Below are 15,005 nucleotides of genomic sequence, written 5' to 3' on the forward strand. Positions count from 1 at the left end.
CCTCCTACTACAAAGTACAAATTTAAGACTGCCACCTTCAATAACCTTATGGACTGGGTACTACCCAAGGCTTCTCACCTCTCTCACATAAGGAACAGGATATGTTTAACTCACCTTTGCTCAACCCTCCTTGATCCCACAAAAGTTTTGTGATCTCATTGGTCCATGCTTCCTTCACACTAGTGGTTTCAGCTTGCAGAAGTAATGTTTCCCTTGATTTCTGACGACGGAACCAAAGTTCAATCCGTGTATCTCCCTCTGTAGCATTCTCTGTGATGCCCATGTCAGCTGTCTAAATCAGAACAATGTACAATATTAGATTATTATTTTTTTGTGTGAAAGAAACTGGTCCACTAACAATGATTTAAAACCTGTGTTATGTTTATCTTTATTGGATAACAATGCAAACCGGTTGAAATGAATAACCAAAACCTTTTAATTCTAGAGGTAATCAAAACTAGACAACATTTTGGAGTTTTTGTAAGCTTTGATTTACTCAATATTAACTTTTTACAAGGTAGGCAAGTGAAGCTTTCATTTAGTATTTCTTTTTAAAAACACCCTTAATAACACTCTACTTCATCCTCCATTACCTCCACCCACTAACTTACTCACTACCCAGGAGATTGATAATCACTTCAAAAATAAGATTGATATCATTTGTCTCGAGATCTAAACGCTAAAGATATCTCCCTCACTTTACACTCTTTGTCCTCCTGCACTATCAATACTCTTGTTTAACCCAGCTACTATAGAGGAAGTCACTAAACTTTTTTTCTAATGCCCACCTAACCTCCTGCCCCCTGGACCCTGTTCCTTTTGAAATACTACGGTCACCCTCTGACTCTATCCTATACTCTTTAACTCATATCTTCAACCTCTCCCTCTCTACTGGCATCTTAACCAACCCTCTAAAACATGTACTAGTCACTCCCATACCAAAAAAGGCCTCACTGGACTCCATCAATCTTAAGGGCCTAAGACCCATCTCCTAACTCCATTTTGCTTTCAAACTCGTTGAACGTTTAGTCTAAAACCGACTGAACGATAACTTCATTGAGAATAACCTTGATCCCCTTCAGTCTGGATTTCATCCACAGCACTCCACAGAAACTGCTCACCTAAAACACACAAACCACTTGCTAACAGCTAAAACCAACGGTCATTATTCCATACTCTTACTCTTGGCCTTCCATGGCTTCTGTTACCATCTATATGCTGATGACACCCAAAGCTATCTCTCTACCCCTCAGCTCACCCCATCAGTCTCCTCACACATCACTGATTTACTAACAGAGATATCAGCCTGGTTGACACACCACTTCCTCAAGCTGAATCTATCTAAAACTGAGTTAATAATATTCCCTCCCCCACATGTCCCTTCCCCTGACTTCTCTGTCAAGATCAATGACACAACTATCAGACCGTCCCCACATGCCAGGGTGCTAGGGGTAACCCTAGACTCTGAACTGTCATTTCAGGCCCACATCCAATCCCTGTCCAAATCACGCTGCCTTAGCCTCCGCAACATCTCTTGAATATGCCAACAAAGCTCCAAATTCACTCCCTGGTCATCTCTCGCTTCAACTACTGCAACTCCCTCCTCATTGGATTACACTTACATACACTATCCCCCCTTTAGTCCATAATGAATGCTACTGCAAGACACATCCACCTTACCAATCGTTCAGTGTCATCCACCCCTCTCTGCCAATCCCTCCACTGGCTTCCATATATATATGTATATATATTATATTTATTATCTGACAAAAGTGAGTACACCCCTCACATTTTTGTAAATATTTTATTATATTTTTTCATGTGACAACATTGAAGAAATTACACTTTGCTACAATGTAAAGTAGTGAGTGTACAACTTGTACTGTATAACAGTGTAAATTTGCTGTCCCCTCAAAATAACTCAACACACAGCCATTAATGTCTAAACCGCTGGCAACAAAAGTGAGTACACCCCTAAGTGAACATTTTGGACATGGAGTTCACCAGAGCTTCACAGGTTGTCACTGGAGTCCTCTTCCACTCCTCCATGACGACATCACAGAGCTGGTAGATGTTAGAGACCTTGCGCTCCTCCACCTTCCGTTTGAGGATGTCCCACAGAGGCTCAATAGGGTTTAGGTCTGGAGACATGCTTAGCCAGTCCATAACCTTTACCCTCAGTTTCTTTAGCAAGGCAGTGGTCATCTTGGAGGTGTGTTTGGGGTCGTTATCATGTTGGAATACTGCCCTGCAGCCCAGTCACCGAATGGAGTGGATCATGATCTGCTTCAGTATGTCACAGTACATGTTGGCATTTATGGTTCCCTCAATGAACTGTAGCGCCCCAGTGCCGGCAGCACTCATGCAGCCCCAGACCATGACACTCCCTGCTTGACTGTAGGCAAGACACACTTGTCTTTGTACTCCTCACCTGGTTGCCACCACACACTCTTGACACCATCTAAACCAAATAAGTTTATCTTGGTCTCATCAGACCACAGGATCTGGTTCCAGTAATCCATGTCCTTAGTCTGCTTGTCTTCAGAAAACAGTTTTGGGGCTTTCTTTTTAGAAGAGGCTTCCTTCCGGGAAGACAGCCATGCAGACCAATTTGATGCAGTGTGCGGCGTATGGTCTGAGCACTGAAAGACAGACCCCCCACCCCTTCAACCTCTGCAGCAATGATGGCAGCACTCATACGTCTATTTTACAAAGACAACCTCTGGGTATGATGATGAGCATGTGCACTCAACTTCTTTGGATGACGATGGTGAGGCTTGTTTTAAGTGGAACCTGTCCTGCTAAACGGCTCTATGGTCTTGGCCATCATGGTACAGTTTCAGGGTTTTGGCAATCTTCTTATAGCCTAGGCCATCTTTATGTAGAGCAACAATTCTTTTTTTTCAGATCCTCAGAGACCTCTTTGCCATGAGGTGCCACGTTGAACTTCCAGTGACCAGTATGAGAGAGTGAGAGCAATAACACCAAATTTAACACACCTGCTCCCTATTCACACCTGAGACCCTGTAACACTAACGAGTCACATGACACGGGGGAGGGAAAATGGCTAATTGGGCCTAATTTGGACATTTTTACTTAGGTGTACTCACTTTTGTTGCCAGCGGTTTAGACATTAATGGCTGTGTGTGGAGTTATTTTGAGGGGACAGCAAATTTCCACTGTTATACAAGCTACAGTGTAGCAAAATTGTCTCATGATAAGATATAATAAAATCTTTACAAAAATGTGAGGGGTGTACTCACTTTTGTGAGATACTGTGTCTGGGTGTGTGTATATATATATATATATATATATACACACACACAGTATCTCACAAAAGTGAGAACACCTCTCACATTTATTTTTATATATATATATATATATATATATATATATATATATATATATATATATATATGTATATATATATATATATATATATAGACATAAAATAGACAGATAAAATGTAGTTTTAGCTTGTTAATAACAATCATTTTCTGTTTGTATATTTTAGATTTCTAGATATTAGGAAATTTCCAGTACAATGGTAATTTACTGATGCCTGGGAGGGTTAAAACCAGAGACTGCAAACTTTCTAAACAACTAATATTTATTGTTTCAAAACTGTGTTTATGTTTCGAGACAGTAAAAACAGAAATACTCAAAATATACTATATTTAACCACTTGGGATCCGCGCGCCGTCTATTGACGGCTACAGCGGGGATCCCAAAAGCCAGAGCGCCGTCAATTGACGGCCGCCCCTTTGGGCGGTCCCCGCGCGCGCTCCAGAGCGCGCAGCGGGGAAATTTGGACACAGCCAATTAGAGATCGCCGCAAACGGCCAATCAGAGTGGCCGTTTGCGATGCGATCTGGGCGGCCAATGAGAGGAGATCTCAAATGTAAACATATGAGATCATCTCTCATTGCCGCCTCTCCCTCCTCACACAGAGACAGCGTGTGAGGAGAGAGAAGTAAGTGAAAATAGTTACAGTATTACAGTTACAAAGTGCCTGCCATCCATCCCAGTCCCATCCACCAGTGCCATCCATCCCAGTGCCATCCACCAGTGCCATCCATCCCAGTGCCATCCATCCCAGTGCCATCCATCCCAGTGCCATCCATCCCAGTGCAATCCATTCCCAGTGCAAGCCATCCCAGTGCCGCCAATCAGTTCCCACCTGTGCTGCCAATCAGTGCCCGCCTGTGTGCCAATCAGTGCCCGCCTGTGCCGCCAATCAGTGCCCGCCTGTGCCGCCAATCAGTGCCCGCCTGTGCCGCCAATCGGTACCCGCCTGAGCCGCCAATCGGTACCCGCCTGAGCCGCCAATCGGTACCCGCCTGTGCCGCCAATCAGTGCCTGCCTGTGCCGCCAATCAGTGCCCACCTGTGCCGCCAATCAGTGCCCGCCTGTGCCGCCAATCAGTGCCCATCTGTGCCGCCAATCAGTGCCCATCTGTGCCGCCAATCAGTGCCCGCCTGAGCCGCCAATCGGTACCCGCCTGAGCCGCCAATCGGTACCCGCCTGTGCAGCCAATCGGTACCCGCCTGAGCCGCCAATCAGTGCCCACCTGTGCTGCCAATCAGTGCCCACCTGTGCTGCCAATCAGTGCCCACCTGTGCTGCCAATCAGTGCCCATCAGTGGAGCTCTCTCTTTCAGAGTCCCTTTCCAACTCTGATTCGGAGTTTGACGTCGCTTATGAGCCAGCCATCAGTAGCGCAACACTGAGTGACTCAGAGGAGGAAGATAGCCGGCCGGCTAAACGAAGGCGTGAGGAGGCAGTGCCATCCACCAGCACCGCAGTGCCATCTGCCAGCACCGCAGTGCCATCTGCCAGCACCGCAGTGCCATCTGCCAGCACCGCCGTGCCATCTGCCAGCACCGCCGTGCCATCTGCCAGCACCGCAGTGCCTCGGCAACAAACTTCCAGGACCCATGCCAGCCTTCCCTATGCCCTTCAGAACCCCTTGTGGCTTCCTGCTACTTCAGGAGAAGCCAACATTCCCCCTTTCACGGCCCAGCCAGGAATCCAAGTGAACACGGAGAATTTTACCCCACTCGATTATTTTAACCTCATGTTTACAGAGGACATGCTATCCGAAATTGTGGCCCAGTGCAACCTATTTGCACAGCAATTTATTGAAAACAATCCCACGTCCTACTATGCCCGTCCCTTCCAGTGGAGAGACCTTACGTTGGACGAGTTCAAATTTTTTTTAGGCCTCACATTTTGTATGGGACTCAACCCAAAAAACACTTCACGTGCCTTTTGGTCCAAAAACCCGATCTACCACATGCCCATCTTCTCCACCATAATGCCCAGAGCCCGATACTTTGCCATAATGAGATTCCTACATTTCAACGACAATACCCAGTGCCATCCCCGAAATCACCCAGAACATGACAGGCTTTTCAAAATCCGGCCCTTACTCAATTATTTTTCCGAGAAATTCCCCCAATTGTACACCCCGGACCAACACATCTGTGTGGATGAGTCCCTTATCAAATTTAGTGGCAGACTCCAAATAAAACAATTCATGCCCAGCAAAAGAGCCCGCTATGGTGTGAAGGTCTACAAATTGTGTGACCGAGTCACAGGATACCTGTATGCCTACAGAGTATACGAAGGCAAGGACACCCAGATCAATCCCCCTAATTGCCCAGACTACTTGGGATCAAGTGGCAAAATTGTTTGGGAACTAATCAACCCCCTATTAGACAAAGGATACCATCTATACGTAGATAATTTCTACACCTCTCTTCCCCTGTTCCACAACCTGCACCGAAAGCAGACGCCAGCATGTGGCACCGTCAGAAACAACAGGAAAGGCTTTCCTCAAAGCCTGGTGAACCAAAAGTTGAAAAGAGGAGAATCAGCAAGTCTGCGTAACAATGCGGTTTTGGCGGTGAAGTGGAAGGACAGAAGGGATGTCTATATGCTATCTACTATCCACAATGACACCATTGTTGAAACCCGCAGAAGGCGTGGCACCACCATCCGAAAGCCCACTTGCATCCAGGACTATAATTTGTTTATGGGGGGGGTCGACTTCAATGACCAGATGCTTGAGCCCTATCTTGCCACAAGAAGAACGTACCATTGGTACAAAAAAGTTGCCATTTATTTTTTTCAATTGGCCATATACAATTCTTTTGTAATTTACAGCAACTCCACCCAAAACCCCAAACGCTTCCTTGGCTACCAAGAGGACCTTATCACTGCCCTTATTTTCCACAACGATGCACCCCAAACCATCCGATCTGATGTTTTAAGTCGTCTCGCCGAGCGTCATTTTCCCGATAAAGTCCCTCCCACAGAAACAGGCCGACGACGTCAAAAACGATGCAAGGTATGCGCCAGTGAAGGAGTCAGACGAGACACAGCTTACCATTGTGCCGATTGTCCTTCCAAACCAGGCCTCTGTATAATTGACTGTTTTCGCCGTTACCACACCAAACTAAAGTATTAATCCTCCGTTCCTGCCTTCACACACCTTCACACCCCTTATGCCACCGCCTGCTCTGTAACTGACCCCGGCTTGTTTTTTGACCACGATTCTGCCTAACGATTTTGTAATGCCTCTGCCCGATTTGGAATTGACCCTGGACTGTTTTTTCGACCATTCTTCTGCCTAACGATTCTGTACTGCCTCTGCCTGATCTGGAACTGACCTCGGACTGTTTGACCATGTTTTTGCCTGCCTCATGGACTGATCTTGTACCCTGCTACTGGACTAGTGGGAACACAGGGGTCTCACATATGTGAGGGGCGCCAGAAAAGTTTTTCTGGATGAAGAAAACTTTTTCGTTTTCTCATCCTAGATTAAGGTCTGGTTGCCCGGAGGCTTCAAAGAGATTTGGGTGGGAGAAGCCTCTACCCCTGTCCCCATTCTGTCCTGAACGAGGCCCTACTTCTGCCTGCTGCCTGTAGGACCTATGCCATCATGCCTCTGCCTGTTGCATGAACTGACCACCTGCACTAACCCTGACGGGACAGTATCCCTGCCTGGACGTTGCTGACCAAGTCCCTGCCTGCTGCCTGGACCAGTGCTATCCTGCTGTAGAACTGCGCTACTATTACCACAGGTAATCTTTTGTTTACGCTTTGCTCAGCATAATGTATTTTGAGGTGTAATTCTTGGTATGTGCATACTATGTGTCTCTGGAACACCTGACGGTGTTCCTTGCATGTTGGATCTCTGTATGTGGTCAGGCTATGTAGAAGTCTCTCACACGTGGTATTGTTGTACTCAGGAGGAGTAGCAGAATGTATTTTGGGGTGTAATTTTTGCTATCTAAATGCTATGTGTTGGAAATATCTTAGAAACATACAACTTTGTGTAAAAAAAATGAGTTTTCATTTTTCTTCCACATGTTCCAAAAACTTCTGGAAAAAAATGAACCATTCAAAAGACTCATTATGCCTCATAGATTATACGTTGGGGTGTTAGCTTTCCAAAATGGGGTCAGTGTGTTGGTAATTCCATTGTCCTGGTGTTCCAGGGCCTTCAAAAGTGTAATAGGTAGTCAACTAGTTAGATGTGCAATTTATGCTCCTAAAACCCCTGATGGCGCTTCCTGCATGTTGGGCCTCTGTATGTGGCCAGGCAGTAAAAAAGTCTCACACATGGGGTATCATTTTACTCAGGAGGAGTAGCAGAATGTATTTTGGGGTGTAATTTTTGATATGTACATGCTATGTGTTGGAAATATCTTATCAATGGACAACTTTGTGTAAAAAAAATGCATTTTCATTTTTTTTCCACATTTTCCAAAAACTGCTGGAAAAAAATAAACCGTTCAAAAGACTCATTATGCCTCATAGATTATACGTTGGGGTATTAGCTTTCCAAAATGGGGTCACTTTGTGGGTAATTCCATTGTCCTGGTGTTCCAGGGCCTTCAAAAGTGTAATAGGTAGTCAACTAGTTAGATGTGCAATTTATGCTCCTAAAACCCCTGATGGCGCTTCCTGCATGTTGGGCCTCCGTATGTGGCCAGGCAGTGAAAAAGTCTCACACATGGGGTATCGTTTTACTCAGGAGGAGTAGCAGAATGTATTTTGGGGTGTCATTTGTGGTATGTACATGCTATGTGTTGGAAATATCTTATCAATGGACAACGTTGTGTAAAAAAAATGCGTTTTCATTTTTTTTCCACATTTTCCAAAAACTGCTGGAAAAAAATAAACCGTTCAAAAGACTCATTATGCCTCATAGATTATACGTTGGGGTATTAGCTTTCCAAAATGGGGTCACTTTGTGGGTAATTCCATTGTCCTGGTGTTCCAGGGCCTTCAAAAGTGTAATAGGTAGTCAACTAGTTAGATGTGCAATTTATGCTCCTAAAACCCCTGATGGTGCTTCCTGCATGTTGGGCCTCCGTATGTGGCCAGGCAGTGAAAAAGTCTCACACATGGGGTATCGTTTTACTCAGGAGGAGTAGCAGAATGTATTTTGGGGTGTCATTTGTGGTATGCACATGCCATGTGAGAGAAATAAGCTATTACAATGACAATTTTGAGAAATTTTTTAAATGAAAAATAAAAATCTTTATTTTGCAAAGTATTGTGGGAAAAAAACACAACTTCAAATAACTCACCATGCCTCTTAATAAATACCTTGGAATGTCTACTTTCCAAAAAGGGGTTATTTTGGGGGCATTTGTACTTTCCTGGCTTGTTAGGGTCCCAAGAAATGAGATAGGCCTTCAGTACATCAGGTGTGATCAGATGTGACAATTTTTTATGATTTGCACTATAGCTTGTAGACTCTAAAACTTTCACACAGACCAAATAATTTCCAAAAATTTTGGGTTATTTTTATCAAAGACATGTAGCAGTATAAATTGTGGCCAAAATTTATGAAGAAATATTAATAATTTGCAAAATTTTATCACAGAAACTAAGAAAAAATCATTTTTTTTCCAAATTTTCGGTCTTTTTTCATTAATAGCGCAAAAAAAAAAAAACCCAGAGGTGATCAAATACCACCAAAAGAAAGCTCTATTTGTGGGAAAAAAAGGACAAAAAAATCATTTGGGTACAGTGTTGCATGACTGAGTAATTGTCATTCAAAGTGTGACAGCGCTGAAAGCTGAAAATTGCTCTGGGCAGGAGGGGTGTTTAAGTGCCCAGTAAGCAAGTGGTTAATGCATAATGGGTATTTATGGATGTGTGTGCATCCCAATTGTCCGTGTGAACTATTTGTGTATGTGTTGAGGATTTGTAAAGATTTTTACTTTGCTAGTATCACAAGGGGGCTGATAAACCTCCTATGAGATAGTAGTGACAGGTACTCTTTATGGTCTATTATGCAGTTTGGGAACAGAAGCTTACCAAGCCCCCATGGCTGGGATTTTGACAGTTCTGAATAGTGTATTCTCCAAAGGTCCCAGGCTCATGAATGAGTGAGGGGAGCCCAGGGAGGGTGGCATACTTTGCCACTGGAATGTAAAAGTGATTTGGTTTCTTTACAGCATGGATCTCAAAAGCAGCCAGATTAATACAAAACACATTTCTAATTGAAATCAGTTGGGAAAATGTGTGAATCCTTGGTGAAAGTTGTGTTAATCTTGTGTGAAAACATTTCTAAATAGGCCCTATAGTGTTTGTTCGCTGCTCTGCCATAACAGAATTACAGCGGTGGCAGTGAAGGGGTAAATTCAGCAGAAAACGTGATCGCTAACCACTGAGAGGTTACCGATCAACTGTCTGGGTCTCCCAACGCCACCGTGCAGCTCATCCCTGGAGATCAGAGTGATTTCCAGAGCGTAGAACCCTAGGAAGAACATGACTTTAATTAACGTCCTCCTGACACGGGGAAGTGCCTGAAAAGAGATTCATTTACAGTGGGGAGGGGCAGTAAGGTGTTAAAATGTGGTCATGTAAGGTTATCTAGTTGTTTCATACTGTACATAAGCTGCTCTGTTACATCTGGTTTCTTACTTTGAAAGCCTGTTTAAAGCCATACGTCTCCAGACCTCCCTCTGCTGTCTTTAGTTTGCTTAGCAGAAGCAGTTTTTGGAACAGAAATACATGGCGAAAAGATTTCTTTCTCCCGGATAATACTGTGAACACGTCCTTCAGCAAAAGGCGGCCATGTTCCTTCTCATCAACCTAAATAACAAGATGTTAAGAAAAGCTTCATCAACTTCCAGAAAAAAAGAAATCCGTGAAACATAAAATAGTCAGACATACAAGAAATATGGAAGTGTAAGCTTGTTTGTACACCCTTTTTAACCTTTGAATGCCCAGTAAAAAGCTTTACATTTTGTTAATTATTTTCAAATAAATTTTTTGAGAATCAACCAAATATGCTGATCCCACCCAAAGAAGACTTCTCTCTATGCCGTGCATCACATTTGTCTGGGGCCTGTCTAAGTTCCTGACACACAATGGTCTCCAGTACCTGGCTAACACATGGTGGTGACCAGGGCAGCCATCAAAATTTTTGGGCCCCTTACACAGCTTTGAGCCTACCCCCACTCCCCCCAAGCCTGACCACCACCATTCCCCAGGGCCTGCCCACGGGCCAGCTCATCGAACCCGCACTTAACCTCTCTCACATCTGTACGAACTCAGCCCCCTTGATACCTTTAACCACTCAGCCCCCTTCATACCTGTACCCACTCAGCCCCCCTCACACCTGTACGCACCTGGCACCCCCTCAAATCTGTATGCATTCAGCCTCCTCACACCTGTATGCATTCAGCCCCCTCACACCTGTATGCATTCACCCCCTCATACCTGTACACGCTCCCCCCCTCACACCTGTATGCACTCAGCCCCCCCTCACACCTGTATGCACTCAGCCCCCCGCTCACACCTGTACGCACTCAGCCCCCCTCACACCTGTGCAAACTCAGCCCCCCGCTCACACCTGTACGCACTCAGCCCCCCTCACACCTGTATGCACTCAGCCCCCCGCTCACACCTGTACGCACTTAGCCCCCCTCACACCTGTGCAAACTCAGCCCCCCTTACACCTGTATGCACTCAGTCCCCCCTCATACCTGTATGCACTCAGCCCCCCCTCACACCTGTATGCACTCAGCCCCCCTCACACCTGTACGCACTCAGCCCCCCTCAATCGTGTATAAATGTCAGCCCCCCTCACATCTGTATATGTGTCAGCTCCCTCACTCCTGTATATATGTCAGCCCCCCTCACTCCTGTACATACAGTATATTAGCCCCCTTCTCTTCTGTATATATGTCAGTCCCCCTCGCTCCTGTATATACAGTATATCAGCCCCCCTCACTCCTGTATGTATGTCAGCTCCCCTCACTCCTGTATATATGTCAGCCCCCCCTCACTCCTGTATATATGTCACATCTGTAAACACACAAAGCTCTGGTCCCTCCCTGTACACAAACAGCCCCCTTCCCTTTTCTTCACAGCCCCTACTTGTAAATGAGATCTTCCTACCTAGTCCCAGCTCTTGTTTTCACAAAGCTGACTTATTGATGACACACAGAAGAGCTGCAGCTGATTACACTACATTGCACCATACGGGCCCCTTACAATTATATCGGCTGTCCCCCCTGATGGCGGCCCTGGTGGTGACTGACCGCTGGAACCCTCGGTGTGAAAGAAAGGATTTTTTGGAAATTACTCTCTACCCATCTGACCTCTGCTAATTTTTCGTTGCCCATCCTCCAGACACATGGGGTAGATTTACTAAAACTGGTGCACTGAGAATCTGTTGCAGTTGTGCATGGTAGCCAATCAGTTTCCAACTTCATCTTGTTGAATTAAAGAGATACTAAAGTCTTGTTTTTTTGGTTTAAAAATAATGTTATACTTACTTGCTCTGTGAAGTAGTTTTGCACAGAGCAGGACAGATACTCCTCTTCTCAGCCCCCTTTGTCGGTGCTCCTGCCCCTCCCTACCACAAGTGCCCCCACAGCAACCAGATTTCTATGGGGACACCCAAGCCGAGTCGCTGCTCTGTGTGTCCATTCAGACACGGAGCCACGTCTAGTCCCTGCACCCTCTTTCCCCTCATTGGCTCACTGACTTCGACTGACAGCAGTGGGAGCCAATGGCACCCGCTACGTGTCTCAGCCAGTCAGGAGGCAGAGTCCCGAACAGCCAAGTCCGTCATGCAACACAGCTGGATCGAGATGGGGCTCAGGTAAGTATTTGAGGGGCTGAGGTGGGCTGCTTCATACAGAAGGTTTTTTATCTTAATTCATAATGCATTAGGATAAAAAAAAAACTTCTGCCTTTAGAACCAGTTTAAGCTTTGACAATAAAACCTGGAAGCTGTTTGGTTTCTATGCAGAGCTGCACCATATTTTGCACTCTCCACTGAGTGGTTTGACAATAGAATGTTGATCACCTTCCAGCCCTTTTTGCTCTGCTTAAAACATAGATGGCGGTGTGCCTTTATCTTCTAATTGTTGTGTCCATCTAATTCGAATATGGATGACCATAAAGGGCTTCTAACACCCTTTGTATACACCTTACCTTATGAGAACCTCCTACCCTTCCCCCCACATGGGAGAGAGAGGACACACACCTGTAATGCCCCGTACACACCATCACTTTATGTGATGAAAAAAAACGACACTTTATGTGAAGTAAAAAATGACGTTTTTGAAACTTCAATTTTCAAAGACGAAGTTGCCTACACACCATCGTTTTCTCACAATGATCTTGCAAAGTGAGGTTACGTTCCACCACGTTTTACCATTGAAGCTCGCTTCATAACTAGCTTCTGGGCATGCGTGGATGAAAAAACGTCTTAGAAAACGACGTTTTTTGCTACACACGGTCAATTTCTGTGAAGTAAAAAGTGCACTTTTGAAAAACGACACATAAAATTGAAGCATGCTTCAATTTTTTTTGGTCGTTTTTTACAAGACATAAAACAACGTTTTCCCCCACACACAGTCAATTAAAGTGACGTTTTTAAAAACGTCATTTTTTTTCATCACATAAAGTGATGGTGTGTACGCGGCATAAGATTCCAGTGAATCTATGGTTTTAATACAATGGGAATTATGGGTTTCATCATCCCGATTGTTCACATGTATTCCTGAAGAAGATATATTGAAACGGGTCGTGTCTATGTGTGGAGTGCATTGCACCTAAACATATACTTGAACTCTATATTCAATATTTTATTGTTTTCTTTGGGTTCCTCTAAAAATCCTTGGCTACTTCCACTGTTGTTTGTAAATGCTAGATTGAAGGACGAGGATATAAAGCACACATTGTATTGGACAATGCATTTTAAAGCTAACACATGATTACTGGTGTAGTGTAGCGTTTTAAGCATTCTAATGTTGTTATGATGTAAGAAAGGTTGACTGTGTGTAATTCTCTATGTATTTGTGTTTAACCTGCCTGGCGGTCTTCCCGAGTCTGACACGGGGTTAGATTTTCCTGCTGCGAGCGGAAACCCCGAGTCAGACTCGGGCTTGCCTCGCTAGATCCACAGGCACAAGTTACTTACCTTGTCCCTGGATCCAGCGATGCCACCGCGCTGTGTGAGCGAGTGGGACCTCGCTCGATTCACACAGTGCCTCCGTGTGACGCCGATCTCCGTTCCCTGCGACGTTACGACGCACGGGGACGGAGAACGGCGCCAAATTCAAAAAAGTAAACAAACACCTTACATACAGTATACTGTAATCTTATAGATTACAGTACTGTATGTAAAAAAAACACACCCCCCCTGTCCCCAGTGGTCTGTCCTGTGTCATGCATGTCATTTTATATAATAAAAACGTTTCTTTCTCCCTGCAAACTGTAGATTGTCCATAGCAACCAAAAGTGTCCCTTTATGTCAAAAATAGTTTTAGAGCAGCTAAAAAACAGCGATAATAAATTATAATCACTTGCAGAATTGTGCGATAGCGATTTGTGGGGAAATTCGTCATAAAAAAAAAAAAATAATGACAGCAACAATTCTGCAACTGAGCAAATTTCAGTGATTTTGATTTGATTACATTATTGAATAATTTTTATTATAATTATATTATTATTTGTTATAATTATTTATAATTATTTATTATATTATAATTTATAATTTTGTTTTTAAAAAAATGTCATACCCGGGATGCCTATTAGAAGCTTGTTTGGTCAGATTTAAGTGAGTTATTTCTAAAAATTACAGACCTACAATATAAAACGCCAAATTTCCTTGCAAATAATGGTACCGCTTTTAGCATGTTTTTTCTGACAGAATCATACCGCCAGGGAGGTTAAAAGTCACACTTTGTGTAGGCAACCCTGCCTTCAGCTAGAGCCTTACCTCAAATCCCCTGATGGCTTCAGCAGCTAGCAGGTTTTTCCCATGATGCGAGAGAGAGCCCACAAGTTCTCGGGCAGCATGTAGAGACTGTCGCTCCTGTTCACTGTCCTGGTCACATTCAAGCATCATGTCTGCCAGAAAGCGCTGGTACTGGTCCAAATGCTCCAATGGTCTATAAAGAATACCCCAAGAGTCATCCTCTTCCTTCTGGTCCCTTTTCTTGCCCTTTTGAAGGAATAGAAATATTGCAAACAATATATTTTAATTTTCTTTCCTCCAGGAACGCTTGTATAATTACTTCTTTTAGTGATGTTCTTATGGCCCAACCAAGGGCATACTGCTGCTGTTCTAATAACACCTCCTCTGGCACGTATATAACGTACTCTAGGATACTACCATCTCCACAAAGTCCTGGGATACATTTTTTAATATACCGTAAAATGTAGGCACAGCGTGCACTATTTCCATCAATGCATTGTGGTGTGCAGAGAATGGAAAATAAAGGGGCCTAACTAAGTTTGTATAAAAAGCTGAAAAGCAATATGACGACACATTCAGTACCCTCAAACAACACTAAAATAAATTTTCTACATGTATGAGCCAAATGCTTTAGGCTTGATATGCAAGGTATTCATGATCATGTAAAGCAGTGGTCTCCAAACTGTGGTCCGGGGGCCAGATGCGGCCCTTTGCTAGCTTTTATCTGGCCCTTGGGACACTATTTCATCAACTGATACCAA

At 44.2% G+C, this 15,005-nt stretch overlaps 1 protein-coding gene across 2 annotated transcripts in view; it reads right to left on the reverse strand.

Annotated features, from left to right (window-relative positions):
- ARHGEF40 (Rho guanine nucleotide exchange factor 40) overlaps window positions 1-15,005 on the reverse strand; it is a 132,391-nt gene that overhangs the window by 18,644 nt on the left and 98,742 nt on the right. For both annotated transcript variants that reach the window (XM_040352357.1, XM_040352346.1), the window contains exons 16-18: window positions 14,266-14,490; window positions 9,948-10,118; window positions 115-292 (exon numbers count right to left, since the gene is read on the reverse strand). In XM_040352357.1, coding sequence (XP_040208291.1) covers window positions 115-292; window positions 9,948-10,118; window positions 14,266-14,490 — 574 coding nt within the window. The remainder of the gene's footprint in view (window positions 1-114; window positions 293-9,947; window positions 10,119-14,265; window positions 14,491-15,005) is intronic.

This window comes from Rana temporaria, chromosome 1, assembly GCF_905171775.1.
Source record: "Rana temporaria chromosome 1, aRanTem1.1, whole genome shotgun sequence".
Taxonomy (NCBI): domain Eukaryota; kingdom Metazoa; phylum Chordata; class Amphibia; order Anura; family Ranidae; genus Rana; species Rana temporaria.